Genomic DNA, 20,527 nt, shown 5'->3' on the forward strand with positions numbered 1-20,527 from the left:
GTGAAAGCACCAATGCATACAACAACTAAATCAATGAAAGCTGAGCGACAAGGAGGTTGCATTATGCTTGAAACCTGGTGAAGTGTAATAGTCTCAGAGAACTAGAGGAACGGTTTCGCAAAACCTCTATGCTCTACGTTTTTGTCTATGTTCATGCAAAGTAGTCAAGCAATCTATATCCCAATCTAATCGGCGGTTATGGTGAACGCCAAATGCATGCGTCAGAACATCATCTCAACGGTCGCATCTGTATGTCGGCGTCCTCATCATCTCTTCTTTCGGCGTTAAAGACTGGCGACATCAACCCTCTTTCTTCCTCGCTGTCTCCTCTACCCATTGGCTCAACGGCCTTCTTCGGGTCTTCCTTGTTCATAGCGACGTATATCGCCGAACCCAGAATCAGCGACGACCCAACAATGGATAAAGCACTCGGCGTAGTGCCCCAGATCAACTTGTCGAAACCAAGCGCGAAAAACATCTGCATGTAGAGCATGTTCGTTGCACGAGAAGACTTCTCGTATTGGAGACCCGCGGCTAGGAGAAATTGCTACGTGATGTCAGCTAAGATGCGCAACGCAAGATGCTCGATTAGACGTACCATAACGAATCCGCAGATGCCCAGAAAGAGCAGGTAAGACCAATCTTTCACACCTCTTGGGAGTAGAAAGCCGACGCCTGGCATGACAGCCATTGCCACCACACTAACAATTGTGCACCAAGTTGCGAAGTAGGTGACAGATATGAGTGGGTGTGCGCGCTTGCCGATCCATCGAATGGTTGTATATGCTCCTGTTGAACCTATCACACCCAACATGGCGACCCCTACTGCTGCTGCTCGTTGCGTGGGTGTCACATCATCGTAGTCCGCAGCGAGACGATCGGGCGAAGCCGCAGTAGTGTTTGTCGGAATGGCGTCTAAGCCACCGGAGGCAGGAACCGGGTCGCTGGAGTGCGATAGCGCAGAGAATAACGAGACGGGTCTTGCGATCAAGACGACGCCGAATAGCGAGATGTACGCAGCTATCTGCTCCATCCTGGTGAACGGTTCGTTGATGAAGTAGGAGCATGCCCAGCAAGCGAGCGATGGGGAGAGGAATGTGATGACGGTGGCATCAGCCAGGGGCAGATACATCAGCGAATCTAGGATAGTAAGCACTGTGTCAATTAGGTAAGACCAATATGATGTACTGTGGATTCCATCACAGCAACGCAGTAGCAATAACCTTCAGACGTGATCCAATATCAGACGAGCTGAGACAAGTTACTGCAAACGCATGGTCCTAAGAAGGGGATAAGTGACTTACAATACATGCCAAAGACTCCGAAGAAGCCAAACAATCCTCGAGCTACCAGCAACGAGCGCACTTCCTTCATACCGAATGGGAAGTGTTCTATCTTGCGATACCACATGTAGAACAAAGCACATGCCGTGGTGATACTCATCCTAGCGAACAAGATCTGGAATGGATGGTAGCCATTACCTATAACCTTCGGTCAGCACAAGCGCATGTTGTTACACGAGCATATGCCTACCGCTGTTTCCTTCCATTTCCAATATCCTCGTGGTAACGTTCATAAGATTTCCAAAGAACTGAGCGAGCAAAACGTACGCTAAACCCTTGTTCACCGTCCAAAAAGAGTCAATCTTCTCTTTGAGAGTCCGCGGAGGATCGGATGAACGTGAAGCATATTCTTCATGGTATACAGGAGCATAGTCTGGATTCCTCCCAAGTCGTACAACATTCGCATCGTCTATTGATATGAGCGACGGATTCGGAGAAGGTACACGAATTGCCCCGCGATGAACGCTTAGCGCCTCATCGGCTTTATCGCCGGGTTTAAGTGAGGATTCAGCCTCGACTTCGTGCTCGCTGAGACGCTGCGCGGTTTTATCATCGTCTTGGGTAATGCTGGGAAATAGCGGCTGGACCATAGTGCTTCATGGGAGGTTCATGGAGGTTTGTGAGTCGGTGACGACGACATGAAGATATGATGGAAAGCGCTCGAAAGCCCAGCCATAGGCGCCACTCGTCAATGAGGAAGGCGCATCTATCTCGACGAGTCACAGGCACGCGACACTGCCCCGGATCCACACATTCGCCCCTCCTTCGCGTCGCTTCTCCCCAGGCCCCGCTGGTTCATGGAAAAGTATCCATCTTGGACGCGACCACGCCTAACACGCAGCTTGAAGGACTTCCGGGAATTGTGTTGGGACGTCGGATGCGGTTTTCTCATGATGACGTTGGGGCACTCCACCTGCATTGGTTCACGGTAGTACCTCGGTTTTATCTTCAACGATCGTTCGATAAGTACCTAGTCCGGGAAAATGACCGGAATCACAAAGTCGGTCTTCAAGTAGGATGGGGTTATCCGGGCCTTTTCCAGCCCACATCTATGCGCGACCCAGACTCTGCCTCAGACAACCACGAACATCGGTTACAGACATGTTTGGTGGCAGCCACCCTCGGGAACGCGGAGAACGAGCTCAATGTTGACCTGATCGCCATCTAGTCACATTGATCCACTTGATGAAGGAACCATCAGCCCACCGTTGTCATGCATGGGTCGTCGAGACAAAGTTAGAGGCGTTCACATCGGCGCGTCGCGCCCACCGAAGGTTTACCACACCGATGAACGGCAGCAGACGTCAAATGTCGTACAGGACTAGCCATGCTTGCGCGCGTGGGTGTGTGGCTCAAACAAACTTCGAATACGAAGTTCAACGGGCGAACGGCTCGCAGCCACAAGATGGCGGCCTGAGGACGTCGCCGCAGGTCTGGTGATAGGCTACCATGAGGGACGCTGGAGTGTTGCAGTGTCTTTCTCGGATCAAGGCGTCCCACACTATCTTCGATTGAGGTGTGACAACATATCACAACACCAAACCGGTGAATCCAGGCAGGGCTCCATCTTCGAGAGAATTTGTCAATATTCAATACTTCACAGCACACCACTACCGGCATCAGTAGCGCTAATCCGCGGCCCACGAAAGCGAATTGCGGCATCTCCCAGCCCGCGAAACGGCGTCCACTGCCCTAGTGCACAACATCACCGTCTGCCATCCATGGATATCGCTTGACCATCACCAACGCTACCACTCGTCACACATTGGAATTGATGCAAGCGAAGCGCTCACCCCGGCCTGTCAGTCACACGTCCGCATACGGGGATCGCGCCAGGCTACCAAAACTGGGATACCCATTGTGTTACAGATAGATGAGAACCACAGCACCACGGCTGTCAGCGATAATCTCTGAACTTACTTTACGACCTTCGGGAAAGAAGTGTGCACCATCCTTGCGTCATGTGTGGACCCATAACAGCACCAGTGAGCTGGAACGAAAAAAGGAAAATGAGTGGTGGAGCGTTTCATAACGACCACCATGACTCGCAGCTATGTATGGATACTATGGGGCGGATAAGGCTGGAACACACGGCAGCACGCGCTACACTCGACGTGATATTGGTGTGATGAATGTCTTTCTCATTGTAGCGCTCATTCCCAGCGACCAATCGCTAACGGTTCCCAGGAAAGGGAACGTAATTTTCCAACACAGTGGATCTGCCTAGGTACCTCCAGGGGTCGGAAAGACTCTCTTCGCAAGACGGTGTCCGCGGCAGACAGCCTCAAACCCCCGACCTGCAAAGGGCATTCCTTTTACAAACCCTAAATGCGCATCCGAGACGAACTGCTCGCATTCGCATCTTTCTTTAATTAGTGATGCACCATTAGCCGTAGTGTGCTGTGTTGGTTTAGCGATATTCCTTTCCTCCCTTACAAACCTTGGAATGAGGCATTCGCGCGAGATTTCTCTTGCACCAAGTAGACAATCCCCAGGCGAAAACCACAGTTCACGGTGCATTACCGACGTTTCAGGCTTGCCACGAGGAGACGCAGCGTACGCACAGATCGACTGCAAATCTCCCGCTCCAAGGCGCCCCGCGGGAGCGCGCGTTAACGAAAGCCCGTCGGCTAAAAGGGATTGGATTCTCCAACCCAACGTGACCTAAGCGCGCTGTATCACCAACAACCTTTTGCATGATAGCCTTGACAACATGAAGGCATTACGAATATTGCCTATTTCAAAATGGCAGAAAACAAAAATTTGCTGTTGTCATATACGCAAGGGACCTTGATATTCTGCTTCGGACAGCTGTGCCGACCGCTTTGCCTGCCCACTCAACGTTACGATTAAGTTTGAGGCCGCCGTTAAGACAAGCTAGGGCATATAAGATCGAGACTATGATGGCGCGCCTCGAGCGGAACAGACGGTATCCGGTCACTGGTGTGCTTTTACCGTCTCTTCTCCCCCTCCCCACATCACGACGGCAACGCAAACCGCTTCGGAGATGGCGACATTAGCGCGCTCAAGGAAGACCCATGATGTGAAAAGCTGCAAGAACCAAGGGGTGATGGAAAATACAAATCCTGGCTCCTGGTCGACGTTCTATGTGGATCGGCGTGGGGTACTGGATGATACATTCGGGTAAGGGAAGCTAGGCGGGAAGTGATAGCAGCGAAGGTGATATAGGATAGGGTGAGGCGGGGCGGAAGCGGCATGAAAGCGAACTATCGAGTAGTTAGCCAAGATGGATAGCTGCAAGCGAAATTTTTTCGCTTTTAGCTGGGAATGACTGTACTGAGGGTATCATAGGACGATCAGTATTTCTTCGCCCTCATGACTATTTGCAAAGTTTATGCTGTGGGACTTGGTGGCTGGGAAGCCAAGACGTTGATGGCGAGATGAGGTGCAGGTGTGTGTTATACCACGCGACTCGTATTGCGACTACCGTTGCGCTGGGAAGCAAGGCCGTTGTTCCCTGGCGCCTAAGCTGGATTGGACGGCTCATTGCATGGTATGGGTATGAGAACACCGCGTTCGCGTTGTTGGAAGAGAATGCGAGTGCAGTGCAGTATGCATTGAGATTTGATCATGCTGTCTCGCCAAACGATACCGAAAGAAGACTGACAGCGCATATGTCGTGAGAGCCAGCATCAACGTCGAGAAACAGCATGCAGTGCGATAACGGAGAATAAATGCAGTGCAACGAATATAGTCATCCACCACAAAGGCCACCCACCACATCCCTCCACTTCGCTTGCTTTGTCCCAAAAGCGAACTTGACAGCTAGTACGCACCACCTAAAGTCCCACAGACTGTTAAGATGACCATGCCTGTAGTGCCCCATCCTTCCATCCATCGCGTTGCTCGACACATGTCGTGCAGATACCGGTAAACCTTCCTTTCGTCCCAATGCAGATCCACCTCCACCACCATCACCTCATCATGCTTCGCAGTCGCCTACGCTGGCCCCCTTCCTAGCATCGCTCTAACGCCTGCAGCCGCATACTCATGCGCGACGTCTGGCGCGCCCGGCAGGCTGGGAGCGGCATACCTGCTCTGGCCTCGCACTTGACGCCCGAAGCTCTCGTCGTCATACACGACCGAGTCGTTGGTGGCGGCAATGTGCCTTTGGTAGAGTTGCTGGGATGCTGCGTCTTGTGATGCGGTGCCTACACCGCTGAGTGTGAGGCGCTGCTCTGTGCTGCCTGATCCGAAGGACTTTTTCAGCGCGGGGACCGACAGGTAGGATGCTGTGCCATTTTGCCAGTTGTTCACGTCTGACCCCAGGAAGCTCTGGTTGCTGTAGGGCGTCGATTGTAGACGCGTGTAGTCGAATGTCTTCCAGTCGTTTGGGAAGGCTAGGTCGCCTTGTTGATGCACGTTTTTGCTTCGCGACATGCTTGCGTTGATGCTGACGTTGCCGCCTGATGGTGCGTTGTAGGACGATTGCACCCATAGAGGGTATTCGAAGTTTTTGGAATAATCTGTGGATGCTGTATGTGTGCCTGTTGTCGACTGACGTACGATCTGGTCGTTACCGCCGTTGCTGAGAGTTCCAACGTTGGAGTAGGTGAGCTTCTGGGTCCAGGTAACTGCTTTTGAACCTGCGGGCGTGTCGAACGTGGATTGGATTTTTAGATTGCGAGTGACTTGAATAGAGTAGTCTAGGAAGATGCCTGCGCTGCTGTTCGAGTATCCGCGTTTTGACGAGTGTAGTACGATACTGGAAGTCGTAACAGTGGTAGGCGCGGGTCCTGTGATGGCGTTGTTGCCACTGTCAAGCCAAACGAAGATCTTCCCAGTAACGACCCAATTCGATTCGATGGCGGTCGTAAAGTTCCCGTTCCCATGACCGTCATCGTCGACGCCGACAACCTGAATCTCGAAGCTATGGGGCTGGCCGTCGCTGAGCAATGGTATGAACGGAGTGATGTCGATTTCGTCTTCTCGCAGATCGAATGCATCGATGCCTACGATGGGCCTCCAAAAGCCAGGAACAACGCCACCGGTAAAGATAACGGGGAAGGGCCAGGCGACTCCAGCCAATAATCCGTCGATAAGAAGACGAAGTTCTCGGAAGGCCGAGTGACCGTATAGCGTGGTGTCGTTGCCGAATGCTTTGGTGTCTGATGACAAGACGTTGCTCCACCAGAACTCCTCAGCAGCCTGGCCACAGGCGGAGATGGAGAAGGCCGCTTTCTTCGCGTTCTGCGGAATCACAACGCTGTTGACTGCTCTTGTTTCCGGTACGACGAATACGCTGGATGCATCTTGACCCGACTTCCGTGCCGAGATTGGGATGATAACATCTGCGGGCTCGATAGCATCGTCGGCAGTAAAGAAGGTGGCGGTCAGCGTGGTGTACCAGGAACCGGTGTATGTATCGTCGACGATATTACCGAGATCAAAGATTATCTTTTGTGGCGTCTTGAAAAGAGATTGGTAGCTGCTCATGTCCTTGACATATGTCCATATTATGCCGGCTTGTGTTGGCTCGGCGGTGGAAGTACGGAACACTTCGGTATCATCAAGGAACATCACACCGAGCCGGTCAAACTGCCGGCCGGCAGAGGTAACGGTAAAGTTGAAGGTAACCCTGTTGAAGCTGCACTCCGGCGGGTTGAATTGTCCCACGAATGGCTGTCCGTACGAGGAGGCAAATGTATGGACCATCAAGGTCTGCTGGCATGCATCAACTGGACTCAGGACTGGTGGCGCAACCTGTAGGCATTCTAGCAGAGATGATTCGTTCGTAGCACGGTTTCTCAAGGACACGGTCTGGGGGTAGGGTTGCGCAAGCGGGGTAGTCGTGAGTAAAGCGGAAGTAGATTGAGATAGCGTCATTAGTATTAAGAGCAGAGTTACGAGACACAGTCGTCCGTTGTTGGGTACCGCTCCCATAGGTGATGCCAATTCTAATAGTTCGCCGTTACGCCTTGCATGAATTCCATCGCTCTTGCGCTTCCAATCGCACACGCTAAACGCCATTTTAGCAACCGGTCAGTGGCGGTTTGCTGTGAAAAACGCCGTTACTCCGTTGGAGAGGTATCTTGCGGAAGTCCAGGTATCTTGGTACACCGATGAACGCCAAATAAGAAAGTCGATGACGATGCGATTGCCAGCTGATTGGAGTCAGTACTTCATGTAAATTGTGACAAGTAGGCGAAACTTACATCGTCAATTCAAAAATGCAGCTGTTGCCTCATTCAAAATGCGGCGGAAGGTTGCGGAAAGTAGGTGTTGTGGGCGAAGGCTTGAATAGGTGGTTGCGAGGTAGATCGTTGTTGCTTTGCCGTTCCGTTGTTTGCTAATTCCGTGGGTCCCCGCCGTATGAGAACGAGAGCAGTTGTTTCCGGCAAGCTCTTATTGGCCGCCTTTGTGATTGTCCCAGAATCTCTTAGTAGCGTTGCGAACTATTTCGTTATCTCCGAATCGTGTGCGGTAGTAGTTCATGAGCGCAAATTCGTCTGGCGGGAGGATGTAGGATTGTGGTTGAGCGTTGAGTTTTGACCAGACCACGGCAAGGCGTTTCTCAAGGAATTGGGCGAGTTGCTGGTCAACGCCTCCGTCACTGTTTTGAGCAACGTGAACAGCCTGGCCAAGAGAGAGGTAGCCGTGGCCTGCTATATATTCCGTGTTACCACCCATGGTTGCTGTGTAATGCAGGATATATTGGTTGGTGATGAGGCTAAACGAGAGAGGAAGGAGCGACGGCTGATAGTAGTATAGTAGTAGTGTTGACAAGATAAGGAGCGTGGGAGTCGAAGATAATGTCAAGAGAGCGGTGACGGGTAGTGAGACACTGTGCAGAATAGGTGAGGAAGTAGTGCGGACAGGTAGTCTATATACGAAGGCATATTAATAGGCAAGTTGAGAATGAGACGAACCCACGTGGAGAAACAGGCAGATCCTGAACAACAACTCATGCAGCAGCGCAGGGTAAGAGCTTAGTCGAAGCCTCAAACAGTTGGCTCCGGGAGCGTGCCGTTTTGGGCGCTGTCAAGTTGTGAAGCGAAGGAATGGGTGTAACACGAAAGCACAGTACCATCCCGCCGAATAATGTGAGAGACCAGGGCCCTGGTCCGCCAGGAAGTCACAAACGGCGCCGAGCTTTTGCAAGGGCATGGCGATCAACTCCAGAGTCCAGCCGAGCTAGCAGGGGGGACAGACGACGCTGGCGCCGTTCGAAGAGGAGCCCTTGTCCGGTGCTTTGGGACGTCAGAGGACAGAGGAACGCTCGTGATCACGGGCCAATCAAGGGGCTAATGCGGCGGCAAGAGAGCGATGTTAAGGCCAGGTAGATGAATAGTGGTCTCCATCACTCGTCAGCTCAGTACCCAAAGCTCAAAGTTTGAGACTGGTGCGGTTGCAGGGTTGTGGGAACGCCGAAAACTTTAAAGGATCAACTTGCAAACCTTCCCAGGCCCTCGCAGCCAGGCGCCGAGCCGTGCTGCAGGAATGTCGGCTAGAGAGTTGGACGAAGAGGAAGGGCGAGCCAGTTGATGACAGGTGAACGCCCACTAAAGCAGATGAGCATACTATACGGTCGGCGCAGGTTGACGATGTCGTGATGCAGTTCGGCAGTGGGAGTGGCGCCGGGAATTGCAAACGCGTCGCCAGGCATCAGGACGAGTCGGCGACTGCAGCGCAGCGGAACCATGTGTGGAACCTTGTCAGATCGAATCAGGCTAATGTAAAACGTTAGAGACTGTTAGAGGCCGGATGCGTCCGCGAGATGCCAACGCCCTTGAGCACACGCTCGACCATGTAGATGCTGCAGGCAGTTGTCATACCCAAGGATGATCAGCCCCACCCACCGCCCACCCAGAGTCACCCCATGCGAGGCGAGGCGACGGGATAACGGCATGCGATTGCGAGGAGAGTGGGTTGTGAAACGATTGTATTGACTGGACTTCTGTAACGGAGGGCACTCCTGTTCCACTACTCCTGCGCTTTCGGTACCAGCGAACAGGTTCGCATACAGCGAGAGCAGGACCCGCACGGTCGATAATAAAGCTACGCGTGGTGACCCCGCAATTTAGAATTCAAGATGGACAGTAAATACGATGCGTGAAATGCAATTCGGCAGGCAATGGAGGTCCATGCTGGCGCGATGCATCTCGAGTGTGATGCCGGCTGGCAGGCGGCCACCTAGTAACGCCACACTTCGGGCGTGCTCGACGGGCTTTTGGCACTGCAAATGACCGGCGCGCTTGCGAGACATCACACTGATGTTGCTGGCCAAGCGAAGGCGAAGGAGTCGGGCGTGCGTTGCTGCAAGTGGTGCCCATGTTCCGCCCGCAAGGGGGCTTCGTGCTATGCCCGTCTGGTCGTGGACTGCAACAGATGTTTGCAGGAAACACGCTTCGAGACTCCCCGAGGAAGCTCTTGGCCACGGTTGGGCTAATGCAGGCTGACGCTTCTGTCAGGCAACTCTGAGATTGTGCGCACGACACGACCCCGGGGTGCTGGCTTTGGACGAACGGCAGGGTCAGTTCGCCGTGTAGAAACTGAAGGCGTTCAGGAAATGAGACAGTTCTGGCAGAGATGGGCGAAACTGTTGAGCGGCTGCTCCACCAGGGCTGCTTCACGCCATCAGTGCGGCGTGACATATCATCGGTAGGATCCGACATGCGACATGGCCACGACAATGACACGAGGGTTGAGGCAGCGACATTTCGGTCAGTGACTCGGTAAACTCTGGCTTCTTCTTTCTAGCGCGTCGACGGCGGGATGTTGTGCGTCGTCTTTCTGCTTCGAGACGAGAACCACGCGATGTATGGATGATGCCCGTCGCCGACGGTATGCTCCGGGCAGCAACTACAACGACTGCGTGTGGTGTCTACGGGTAAAGCAGAGTCGGCAATCGCGTTAGGAAGAGTGCATGCGCGCGCGGTGCATCCACGGATGGCGCCATGGGCCCTCGTGCGGCGACGGTGAATCTGTCGGGGGGCGGGATTACCATGATCCGATGGACGGACCCTGACTAAATTATATGGCAATGGTGACGATGCACCAACGGCGGTAGCTTTGGCGAGGTTTTGAGAGTGCGACAACGAGCCTGAGTCGACCACACCGCCCCACGTGAAAGCCGATTCACCTGCCCTGCCCATCTCCGATCGTCCATGCCATGAAGCCACGAGTCGTCCGTCTGTGGCCTGCCACGCTGCCGTTTAGCGGTGCCGCCAGAGGTGCCGCCTCACGCCCATCGGCGCCCTTCCTCCGCAACTTCTTCACCTCTGCCCAACCTGCCGCCCGGTCCAGCCTAGGAAGCAAGTCGCTGCACCACGGCGCCCTGCTGCTGTTCCGCTACCAACGATCTGCCCTCGGCCGCCGCTTCCGCTCGCTGCGCTTCAAGAGCGACAAACCTCCCGTCCAGTCGCACAACCCCACGCCACACCTTGGCAGTCCCGAACCTGCGCCCTCGGTATCGCAGCGACTGAAGAAGCTTTCTCGCGAATATGGCTGGACGGCCGTGGGCGTCTACCTGGGACTGTCCCTCATCGACTTCCCCCTATGCTTCATGGCAGTGCGGTTACTGGGCACGGACAGGATAGGCCACTACGAGCATGTGCTGAAAAATGCGCTCTGGAGCGTCGTCCGCCTCGTCATTCCCGACGCTGGCAAGAAACCAGCAACAGCTGAAGCCGACGAGACCACTGCCGAGGCCACCGCGAGGGAAGGCTACGTTGAGGCTGGAAAGGCCGTAGGACACGACGGAGGGTCAAACGCATGTACGCAAGACCTCTGCCTATAATACTGTATACACTACTAACAACCACCACAGCGATCTGGTCACAGCTCGGCCTAGCCTACCTCGTCCACAAATCCCTGATCTTCTTCCGCGTGCCACTTACCGCAGCCGTCCTCCCCAAGGTGGTCAAAACTCTAAGAAGCTGGGGCTACAACATCGGCAAGAGAAAGCCCAAGACGCCGCCAGTCTAATTGCCAACAGACTTTCACCCATCCGCCCACGGGCCATCGAAACCACTCCTTGTACATTCATGCATTACGACTTTGTAACAACACACACCTGTAGGATACGCATGTCAGACGAGCACCTCTGTTACATTCTACTAGTAGCGCACCAGCACATCTAGCGTCTCTTGACGTTGACCGCAATGTATATTCTCGGTCTTGCAGCGGCATGTCTTGACAATAGACAGCAATTACCGATACACCCAGATTCCCCTTTCAATATACCTAATTGTACAGCAAATCCCTGTGCCGGTTCTCTTGACTTTGACACCTTCCATCCATTCCCGCGCGTCTACATTCCAATGCCGAGGACGGCATCTCAGGACAAGGAGCGTTTCAGGCCTCCCCCACGATCGCTCGCCAAACCTTGTCGGTCCAGACGAGCCGCGGAGTGCTCTCCGCAGATTGTGCTCAAACCTAGCGCCATGACCCCGCGGCTGGGAATGTTGCTAGAAGAACTTCAATCGTTGGCAAAACCGCGCTTACACAAGGAGCACCCTGTGCCCACGAGGGTACCAGCCGTGCGAACAGCAGCCGTAATGTTATGCACAACATACAAGGCATGCAGGGGAGCGCGGCCTAATCCTCGACCGTACCCATCACGTTGTTGTTGCCGGCCCTGAACGTTGGGAACAGTAGTAGCAATACCAAGCCAAACTACCATCGACTTCGGACCTTCGTCGTATATCGGACTTCTTTTTTTGAGCTTTCCCGGAACGCGGTATCAAGACTGCAAATCTTCGCCCAAGTTGCAGAGTTTTGCCGCATGCGACATGGTGTTCTCATCCGAGCTTTACCCAGTCACCAAGTTCCACCTCGTTGGACTATCCCTTTTGCGCATCGGGCCTTCTTGTGTGGAAAGTTTCCCTACCTTCGGGATTTCCCCTACACTCTAAATCTACTCGCTTACCCAATTCGTACCCTGAAGCCGTTCACACCGATGTATCTTTTAGTCTCGGGGGCATCTTTTCGAAACCTTGCAGACTCCTAATCGATAAACCATGTGAACCATGTGCTGCTCTGGCAGCGATTAGTCTTCTCCATACTTGGCATCCATCATAATCGTACGATGGGCCTCGAGGCTTATATGTACATCAGTCTTATGTGTTGCTCTCGATTCTTCTGAAGCCCAAACTATTGACTTTTTGGACCGAAGGTTGATCAAGATGACCAAATACATGCTCCGGAGCAAAGGCTGCACGCGCGTCGACGCTCATCACATCAAAGTCTTGGATCACGATGTGATGCCAACACGCACACTACGCTAACTTGTTTCCGATGAAACGCGTTACAGGCATCCACTCTGCTTTTTGACAACGATGGCAGCCTCGCTTCCTGCCGCCGACAAGGCATCAGCCGCGAACCTGCAATTGTGACCAACTGCCGAATTGAGGCGTCGCGGAGATGATGTGTCTCAACGGTACAACAGCATTGACGGGAGCTAAAAGCTTAAAGACGTAGCTAAGCCGTCACATCGCAAGTACGCGGAGAAAGTCCCAAACGGGTAAGCAATGATTCACCTATCGATGATCACTTCTTGGTCGCCGTATACGGGTCAAGACAATGCCGTCGACTATCTACCAGATTGGTAATATACGGAGATGAGATCAGTCATCCAGAATCAATATGGAGTTGCTAAGATAACGTGAGGCGCTCTTGCACGTCCCAGGGTACCCTTTCGAGAAACACATAAGGCTGATTTCAAGTGCGGCTATGCCTATGATATTCCCCGCGGTCGTCCGTAACTACCGCCAAGGCTTCCCCGTTGTTACAAGGGCAGAGGGTACGCGGTGTCCGTATCATCATGTCGACGGGTAGGGACACCGGTAGACCCATATAACAACCCGCTCAACACGTCTCGACAGCCGTAGTGCTGCCGGAATCCGACATTCCAGACGCTTCCAAATAGCACAGCATCCTCGTAAAACAAGGCAAGGCAACGTGGTTGAACAAAGAATGTATGAACGCAATGAGACCCGAGTAGCCACATAGTAAGGCAGCCAGGTCAATTAAACGCTCACGGGGTCGTTCTTGGAACATTCTTAGAGGGCTTGTATCGAAGTTGTAGCTGTTCGAGCAAGCGTGACAAATTGGTTCCTGATTCTACAAAATTGAAGATCGTGATGTACGGACGAGTACGGGTGAGGTTCGCGGGCGCGTATATCCTGGTGGACCTCAGTCGTTTCAAACTCTGGAAACGACATAAGCACCTAGTTGTAGGCAATGATGCGCGCCATGCCCAGCATACACGACGTACACGCGTCAATCCTGTGCGACGTGCTGCCGAAGAAACTGCGCATCGTGCGCGAGCGTAGCTGTAGAGGAGAGAGAAAAATTCACGGACCGCGATTTTCTTCAAAACCACGCCTGCACGTGTCTGCGCTAAACCCGATGGAACAACCCTGCATGTGCCCCTAACCCCTTTGATCCACAACCCAACACGAGCAAGCCTCACCCACGCAACGCAACCACCAACGCGCATCCCCAACACACACCCTAAATACCCACCCCACATGACTTCCTCCAATCTCGCGCCGCATTCCCTACGATGAAAGATCGCGATCCTCAAATCCCATTGTACACCGGCATACCATGCCCCGCCTTCCGCTGCGCCTCTTCCGCCTGCCGACAACGCGAGCGAAGCGCCGTCGACGCATGTACACCATGTTCTTCCTCGTGTTTGTGATAGTGGCTTTTGTGCTGCCTTTTTACGTCATCTACAAGCCGCCGAATGCGTTGATACGGTATTTCCAGCGGAGGTGGCCGGATGTGCTTTGGCACGTGCCTTTGGCAAAAACAACGGGAGGAGAGAAAGTCATTGCTTTGACGATTGACGATGCGCCGTCGGAGTACACGAAAGAGATTCTGCAGGTACTAGAAGAATATGATGCGCATGCAACGTTCTTTGTTATTGGAGGCCAAGTCCCAGGAAGACAGGAAGCACTCGAGGCTCTTGTGAAAAGCGGTATGGAACTTGGAAACCACGCCATGCACGACGAGCCATCCCGTTCGCTCAGCCCTGAAACCCTCACCGCAGAAGTAACCCAAGTAGAAGGCTACATCAACGGCACCTACGACGCAGTGGGGAAACCGCATCCGCCACGTTACTTCCGCCCTGGCTCGGGATTCTTCAGCACGAGGATGAGGGCGCAGATCAAGGAGATGGGGTACCAGATGGTGCTGGGTAGTGTGTATCCTCATGATCCGCAGATTGCTTACCCGGGGGTGAATGCGAGGCATGTGCTGAGTATGGTGAGGGAAGGCAGTATTATCATTTGTCATGATAGGAGGGGCTGGACGGCGCCGATGTTGAGGAAGGTGTTGCCGGTGTTGAAGAGGAGGGGGTATAGGGTTACGACTGTGTCGGGGTTGTTGGAGGCGGCCGGGAGGGGGTGAGGTGAGAAAGCGCAATGAGGTAGTGGTATTAGGAAGAGCTGCGGCGGAGCATGAGCGGTCGACATCGAGGGGCTGGCGATCGTATGGAGCTTGCATTCGTCGTTCGAAACGATAATGCAGCATCGCGGCCGCATCTGGAGGTCTTCTCAGATAATGAGTTCCGATCCACGGCTTGTCTGCTTCATGCTGAAACTACAGCGCAGACTACCACAAAATATCGCTCTTCTCAGTATCACAAGCAGGACCAACACCGAAGGAATTATCAGCTGCTGTCCATACACCAGGAGTGCACCTAGATACCGCAATCACGGTACAGCAGATCCTATATCAAAGGAATCGGTCGACACACGGGTCGCAAGTCGACAGAAGCAATACATCATCCCTGAGGAATGACCATTATTTACAAAAGCTTTGCTTCATCTCCGTCTTCTTGTATTGACCAAGACTTCTGCGCGTAAATCCCAATCTATCAACTACACCACAGCCAGTCCTCTGTCCGTGTTTAGTAGACAGTGTTTACTCTAAAACTACAGTAAAACATTTAGTCACGAGCCTAACAACTAACTACCTTAGACATTAAAAGCCTCTTACTAGCCGTGTCTACATTCCACTCATCTTGGCTACAATTCTTTCCTTGGTACTAGTAGAGGTGTTTCTAAAACCCCGCTCACATCATGATAATACCCCACGCTAGCATACATACTTCTAATAGATGCAATCCACAGCTACGGTCTTGATAAGCAAGCCTTGCTCGTCTTCGCCGTACATATCTAGGTGAGGTATTCGGGAAGACTTCCAGGTAGCTCATGGCACGAAGTTGTTCCAACGTCATGGTTGTCATGCTTCGACATCATCGTCACGCCTTCAAAGCAAGACCAAAGTCAGTGTCGTCAGTGTTGTGTAAAGCAACTTGGATAGATTTTTTTTTGCGTAACAGATTGTCTTCGGTTACTGGGACTCTTGTAAATTCTGTTCTTATGCCATGCGAGAATACAGAAATGACGGAGGTTGTGCTAGATTGTATCAAAATCTCCATGCACGCAGCGAATTCACAAGAAAGACGCATGGCACCTCAAAGAATGAGTTTGAGCAACGTTCGTATGTCAGGATAGGTGTTAAATTTTACCAGGACCCGAGGACATTATTTCATGGATGTGTGTCACAAGCGTGTTCATGAAAGCACGAACAAGACAGCATCACAATTGCATAATCAAGACGACTGCATGAATTATTTCCTTCATTGAGGTATATTACATCGTAAGAAGCAAGCCCTTTATCAAGCTTTTTGCTAGCTCATATCATCTGCATCATTCGCTGACTGAAGCATCAATCTAAACCGCCAAAGATGAGAATCCCTAAACTCCTCTGCCGTTGTGGGGCGAGACGCTTAGTCGAAGGGGTTGGTGCGGGTTCCCCAGTAGGTGAGGAACATGCTGAGACCGACGGTCTCGAGGACGCGGGCAAGAGCACCAATGGCGATGGTGTCCATGGGGCGCTTCTCGGTGACGACCTGGGAGACAATCTGTTCACGTGTTAGAGTATGTTTATGAAATTTGGTTGACACGTGGGATGACGTACGGAGGGAGCGGCGGAGGCGAAGAAGATCAGAGAGCCGAGGTAAGCAGCACCCTTGTAGGTGAGAGTTCCGGTAGCGTTGATCAGAGCACCGACACCGTAGGCCTGGATACCAGAGCCGAGGACGGAGCTACCCCACGATGCGGCGGCGGTAGCGGCCTCCTTGCTGTGGAAGTACTCCTCCTTGGAGTTGGCCTGCTGTGCGCGGCGGTATGCGTCACCGAAGACGGGGCCGAGGACAGCGAGGGAGACGGCGTGGTTGAAGGCCGTGCCGAGAGCGATGGCAGAGGGCTTGACGGGAGGGAGGTCTGAGATGAATTGTTAGTCAGATTCTTCAATTGCGATGCGGAAGCTGCCAGCTCTTGCGCAATTGCTCGTGCAAGTGCGGGCAGCAGCTAGAACGTGGACTGAGTGTTTGCTTACAGTGTAGGGAGGCCATTGTGATGGTAGTGTGTGGTTTGTAATGAGGTTATGGGGAGAGTAAAGTGAGTTTGCTTGTGGTGATGGTTTGCAGGAGACCAGGAAGACGAGCTCTTTTGTAGTCGCAGCCGCAGCGAGGGCCTGCACCTGACATTCGTATGACGTAGATGCCAAGGCCCCACTCAATCGTGGACAATCGAGCCAGAACCTGGCTCAGCCCGTCCCAATTGATGCAAGTCCCATCCACTTGCCCTGGAGCGGGTCTGGACTGTACGCCATAGCAACTTTAGCATGGCCACAGCACGGCCAAAGACTGGCTTTTCGACTTTCGACGTGCTTCCTTCGCGCGTCTCTCACTCAGGTACGTCACTTGGGAAGTGGAGTGAGCAGGGAGCTCGGACCCACTACCCCATCTGCCAGCAATTTGCGGCTGCGGGTTGTGTGCTTCCAGGATTTAGCGCTCGCATCACCCTCGGTACGTCGACAGGTACACCTTGCCTTTGCGTCGGGGAGGGGGATGATTTTCCCTCTATCCTTGTCGCACCTCTGCCAATGCGCTTCCGCTGTTGTCTTGCAGCAAAGTGCGTGCATAGATTTGCTTTTGAATTCAACCACTGCCAACTTGACGCGCTCCACGGAGCTATCTCCTAGCGGCATGATGATACCAAAGAAGGCCTTCGGGCTCGTTGTTTGCCTGCTTCTCGCGACAGGCCTCATACTTTTCTCGCGGACGGTGGGACACTCGCTCGCCGAGTACTTCTTCGGGCCGTATGGGCCAGTCATACCCTACACCACGCATATCGTGTTGTTCCAGTTCAAAGACGGCACCAGCAAGTTCGCTGTCAAGGAGGTCAGACGCGCGCAAGACCCACGCTGATGAGCGACGCTGAGACCACTTCTTAGGTGATTGCGCAATTCTTTGGGCTGAAGAAAACATGCATACATCCAACTACGCTCAGGCCGTACATTGTTTCGATCTCGGGAGGGAAGGATATCTCGACTGAGAATCTGCAGGTATTCAGCGCCGATCGAAGTTTAGAGATCGTCAACAGTCTGACCTTCTCGCACAGAACGGCATCAGCCACGCTTTTGTCCTGCAGTTTCATTCCATCGAAGATCGTGATTACTACGTCAATGATGATCCAGTTCACAAAACGTTCAAGGAGGCGGCAGCATCGGCACTCGAGAAGGCAATTGTCGTCGACTATCAGAATGGGGTTTTTACAAGTGTGTGATTCTAAGAAAAGCAGTCTATATTGCGTTCGAAAGAACAACGCGTCCGGATACCCTCGCCAAATAGACCTTTCCTTCGTCGCTGTACCATTACCCGCCAATTCGAAATACAAAAATAGTCAATCAACTCCGATACTCCAAGTTATTACTTTCGCCGAGTAGACCTTCACGCCACAAAACACCTTGCAACTCCAGCTCATTCGATCGTCATTTCCGGGAACCCACCAAAGCTTCTCTCGATCCTCAATCCTCCATCATCTCTCTCGCCTGCTCCTCCCTCTCCCGCCTGTTCTCGCATATCTGCCTCTCTTCTCTCGTTGCATGACCATGATAGTGGCACAACTCAGGTTCTCTCATGTCTTCGAGACCACCATCGCGAAACTCGGACATATGTTTCATGAGCTTTGCTATGAAAGGAAGCGGCAAATTCTTGATCTGGCTAGTTTCCCAGCACTCACTGTTACCGTGGTAGCAGAAGCCGTCGATGATCATGCGAAGAAGCGGATCCTGATCGTTCAAGTTCTTGACCGCGTAGGCGACGTCGTTTAGATCCGGCAGTTGATATCCAGTTGCATCGCCGATATGCTCGAATAGCGCATCTAGGCACTGTCGCTTCAGCTTTGGGACATTGTACTTGTCAGAGAACACGTAGAGTTTCATCAGCCTAGCGGATTGGAAGTATGGGTAGTCGTCCTGGTGGTAGAGCGCGAGTATTCGGGGAGAGTCCACCTGCGTAGGAAAGCGTTGATGACACAGCCAATGGACGAATAGCTCAAAGATCTTCGCCTCAGTGTCGGGTAGGGTGACGACTTTGTCTTTGGCTTCTTTGAAGGGACCTTTCAGGGCAGCGAAAAAGAAGGGCGAGTAGTAGACGATAAGGTTGAGCTGCACAGTGAAGCGTTTTGCCTTGGGTCCAACAACGATCTCAGCCATGGCCGTGTTAGGTGCTCTATCGAGGTTAGTATCTTGGGTAGTACTGGGACTCGGGTATGATGACTTACGATATACGCGGCTGTATCTGTGATTGCTGTTGCTGGTTACTGGCCGACATGTTGCTACTGAGAAGTCGATATATAATGGATGAAGGAGAGAGGGAGGCAGACAAGCGCGCGAAAGTCGGCTTTATATACACCCAGGCAGCCTCATCTCGGAGTTGATATCGTGGTCACTGCGGCATTAAGCCCTGTGAGGGGATCCTTCACTACGACATATCAGACTTCGCGATCTGGGTCACCTCGACATCTCGAGCGCGTATACGAGCAAATTACAAACGGAGTGAGGCAGTTGCACTGAGTTTCCTAAGGAACTCTTGATCACCCGCCTTATCTTAAAGACTGCGCTGCGTCACAAAGCTTGCTCGAAAGTTGCTTGATCAATCCGCGTGGAAGTGGTATTGAACATCTGTTTGTTGTACATTTACACATTTGCTACAGCGGCTTCGCGGGACAGCGCCCTCGCTTTCAAAGTGACATCTCACGCCTTGACCTTCTTCATCTTCTCCATCTTCTCCTTATGCGCCCTTGTGCGCTCCTCCTTCTCTTGCTGTAACCTTCGGCTCCTTTCTATCATGTACTTCTGCTTTGTTGGACCAACGACCTTGTTCGGGGCCTTGCCCATATCCACCTCCTCAGGGTAATGCATGGTCCTCTTCATCTCAATCTCTGGGTACACCTTCTTAGGCGCGGGCAATGTCCTCTTATCCAGACCTGTGGAGTGTAGTATCCGTAACCTCTCAACCATGTCCCGCAAGCCATCTACGCCGTCCTTGCGGAATTGTGTGACCTTCTTGACGTGCGTTGTGATTCCTGGAGTCAGGCCTAAGTTTGCTGGTCTCCTTGCCAGTGTCTTTGCGGTCATGGCGAAGCGCATGTCTCGTGGCCCGTCTACGAGTTCGAGGATGGCGGATTCGGCTTGGTCTTCTTTCATGGGCTCGACGCGGAGTACTCGGGTGTAGCCGCCGGGTCTGGATTCGTAGCGCTCTCTTATGGGGCCGAATAGCTTGGGTACCATCTCATTTGGTTCCTGATATTATCAGTACGCGCTCTTGGATACGCCATTGGGGTTCGTACATAGAAGATCTGTGTCGCTCTCCGCCGCGTCGCCTTGGTGTTCTTCTTTCCGAGGGTAATCAGCTTCTCCGCTAACCGCTGTGCCTCCTTCGCCTTGTGCCATGTTGTCGCTATGGTTTCGTGCTTGAAGAGCGATGTGACGAGGTTCCGCAGGAGCGCTTGACGATGCGACGACGACCGACTGAGGTGGCGATATTTCATGTGACCGCCTGCCATGACGGGCAATTGGTTCTGTATAGGCCGGGAAGGGCGTGGAGGGTCTTGATGTTGCTGCACGACCTCAGCCTCTTGCACGCCGCGATACTGTCGCCCGCGAAAAGTTCGGGCATCGGCGGTCGCTTCCCCGACTCCACATCCCTGCCACGCCTACTCTGCTTATGCAAGCAGCCACTTTAGCACTAAACGGATCCGTGACCCAAGCAACGCGACGGGACGCGTTTCTTCTCTTTACGCGTTATAAGTGTCCCTGCGTCCACCCACCCCTCACTCCTGCACTCTCCTCAATACACC

General features: G+C 52.9%; 9 protein-coding genes across 9 annotated transcripts; 3 read left to right on the forward strand and 6 right to left on the reverse strand.

Annotated features, from left to right (window-relative positions):
* Positions 1-229: 229 nt before the first annotated feature.
* Positions 230-1,933, reverse strand: J4E86_001688 (uncharacterized protein; the record flags this gene model as incomplete). The annotated part of the gene is made up of 3 exons (XM_051442253.1): positions 230-547; positions 599-1,155; positions 1,534-1,933. 3 exons carry the CDS (start codon positions 1,931-1,933, stop codon positions 230-232), a joined length of 1,275 nt encoding a protein of 424 aa, XP_051305841.1.
* Positions 1,934-5,303: 3,370 nt separating this feature from the next.
* On the reverse strand, positions 5,304-7,019 carry J4E86_001689 (uncharacterized protein; the record flags this gene model as incomplete). Its single annotated transcript, XM_051442254.1, has 1 exon — positions 5,304-7,019. The coding sequence occupies one exon, from the start codon at positions 7,017-7,019 to the stop codon at positions 5,304-5,306; it is 1,716 nt and encodes a 571-aa protein (XP_051305842.1).
* A 690-nt stretch (positions 7,020-7,709) lies between these two features.
* Positions 7,710-7,994, reverse strand: J4E86_001690 (uncharacterized protein; the record flags this gene model as incomplete). The annotated part of the gene is made up of 1 exon (XM_051442255.1): positions 7,710-7,994. The coding sequence occupies one exon, from the start codon at positions 7,992-7,994 to the stop codon at positions 7,710-7,712; it is 285 nt and encodes a 94-aa protein (XP_051305843.1).
* Positions 7,995-10,476: 2,482 nt separating this feature from the next.
* Positions 10,477-11,291, forward strand: J4E86_001691 (uncharacterized protein; the record flags this gene model as incomplete). The annotated part of the gene is made up of 2 exons (XM_051442256.1): positions 10,477-11,080; positions 11,134-11,291. The coding sequence occupies 2 exons, from the start codon at positions 10,477-10,479 to the stop codon at positions 11,289-11,291; spliced, it is 762 nt and encodes a 253-aa protein (XP_051305844.1).
* Positions 11,292-13,988: 2,697 nt separating this feature from the next.
* J4E86_001692 (uncharacterized protein) lies at positions 13,989-14,720 on the forward strand (the record flags this gene model as incomplete). Its single annotated transcript, XM_051442257.1, has 1 exon — positions 13,989-14,720. The coding sequence occupies one exon, from the start codon at positions 13,989-13,991 to the stop codon at positions 14,718-14,720; it is 732 nt and encodes a 243-aa protein (XP_051305845.1).
* A 1,387-nt stretch (positions 14,721-16,107) lies between these two features.
* Positions 16,108-16,734, reverse strand: J4E86_001693 (uncharacterized protein; the record flags this gene model as incomplete). Its single annotated transcript, XM_051442258.1, has 3 exons — positions 16,108-16,242; positions 16,299-16,603; positions 16,719-16,734. 3 exons carry the CDS (start codon positions 16,732-16,734, stop codon positions 16,108-16,110), a joined length of 456 nt encoding a protein of 151 aa, XP_051305846.1.
* Positions 16,735-17,373: 639 nt separating this feature from the next.
* Positions 17,374-17,950, forward strand: J4E86_001694 (uncharacterized protein; the record flags this gene model as incomplete). Its single annotated transcript, XM_051442259.1, has 3 exons — positions 17,374-17,565; positions 17,619-17,729; positions 17,786-17,950. 3 exons carry the CDS (start codon positions 17,374-17,376, stop codon positions 17,948-17,950), a joined length of 468 nt encoding a protein of 155 aa, XP_051305847.1.
* Positions 17,951-18,191: 241 nt separating this feature from the next.
* Positions 18,192-18,999, reverse strand: J4E86_001695 (uncharacterized protein; the record flags this gene model as incomplete). Its single annotated transcript, XM_051442260.1, has 2 exons — positions 18,192-18,897; positions 18,950-18,999. The coding sequence occupies 2 exons, from the start codon at positions 18,997-18,999 to the stop codon at positions 18,192-18,194; spliced, it is 756 nt and encodes a 251-aa protein (XP_051305848.1).
* Positions 19,000-19,421: 422 nt separating this feature from the next.
* On the reverse strand, positions 19,422-20,233 carry J4E86_001696 (uncharacterized protein; the record flags this gene model as incomplete). The annotated part of the gene is made up of 2 exons (XM_051442261.1): positions 19,422-19,970; positions 20,018-20,233. The coding sequence occupies 2 exons, from the start codon at positions 20,231-20,233 to the stop codon at positions 19,422-19,424; spliced, it is 765 nt and encodes a 254-aa protein (XP_051305849.1).
* Positions 20,234-20,527: the final 294 nt, after the last annotated feature.

This window comes from Alternaria arbusti (assembly GCF_024043155.1).
Source record: "Alternaria arbusti strain BMP 1465 chromosome Unknown scaffold_2, whole genome shotgun sequence".
Classification (NCBI taxonomy): domain Eukaryota; kingdom Fungi; phylum Ascomycota; class Dothideomycetes; order Pleosporales; family Pleosporaceae; genus Alternaria; species Alternaria arbusti.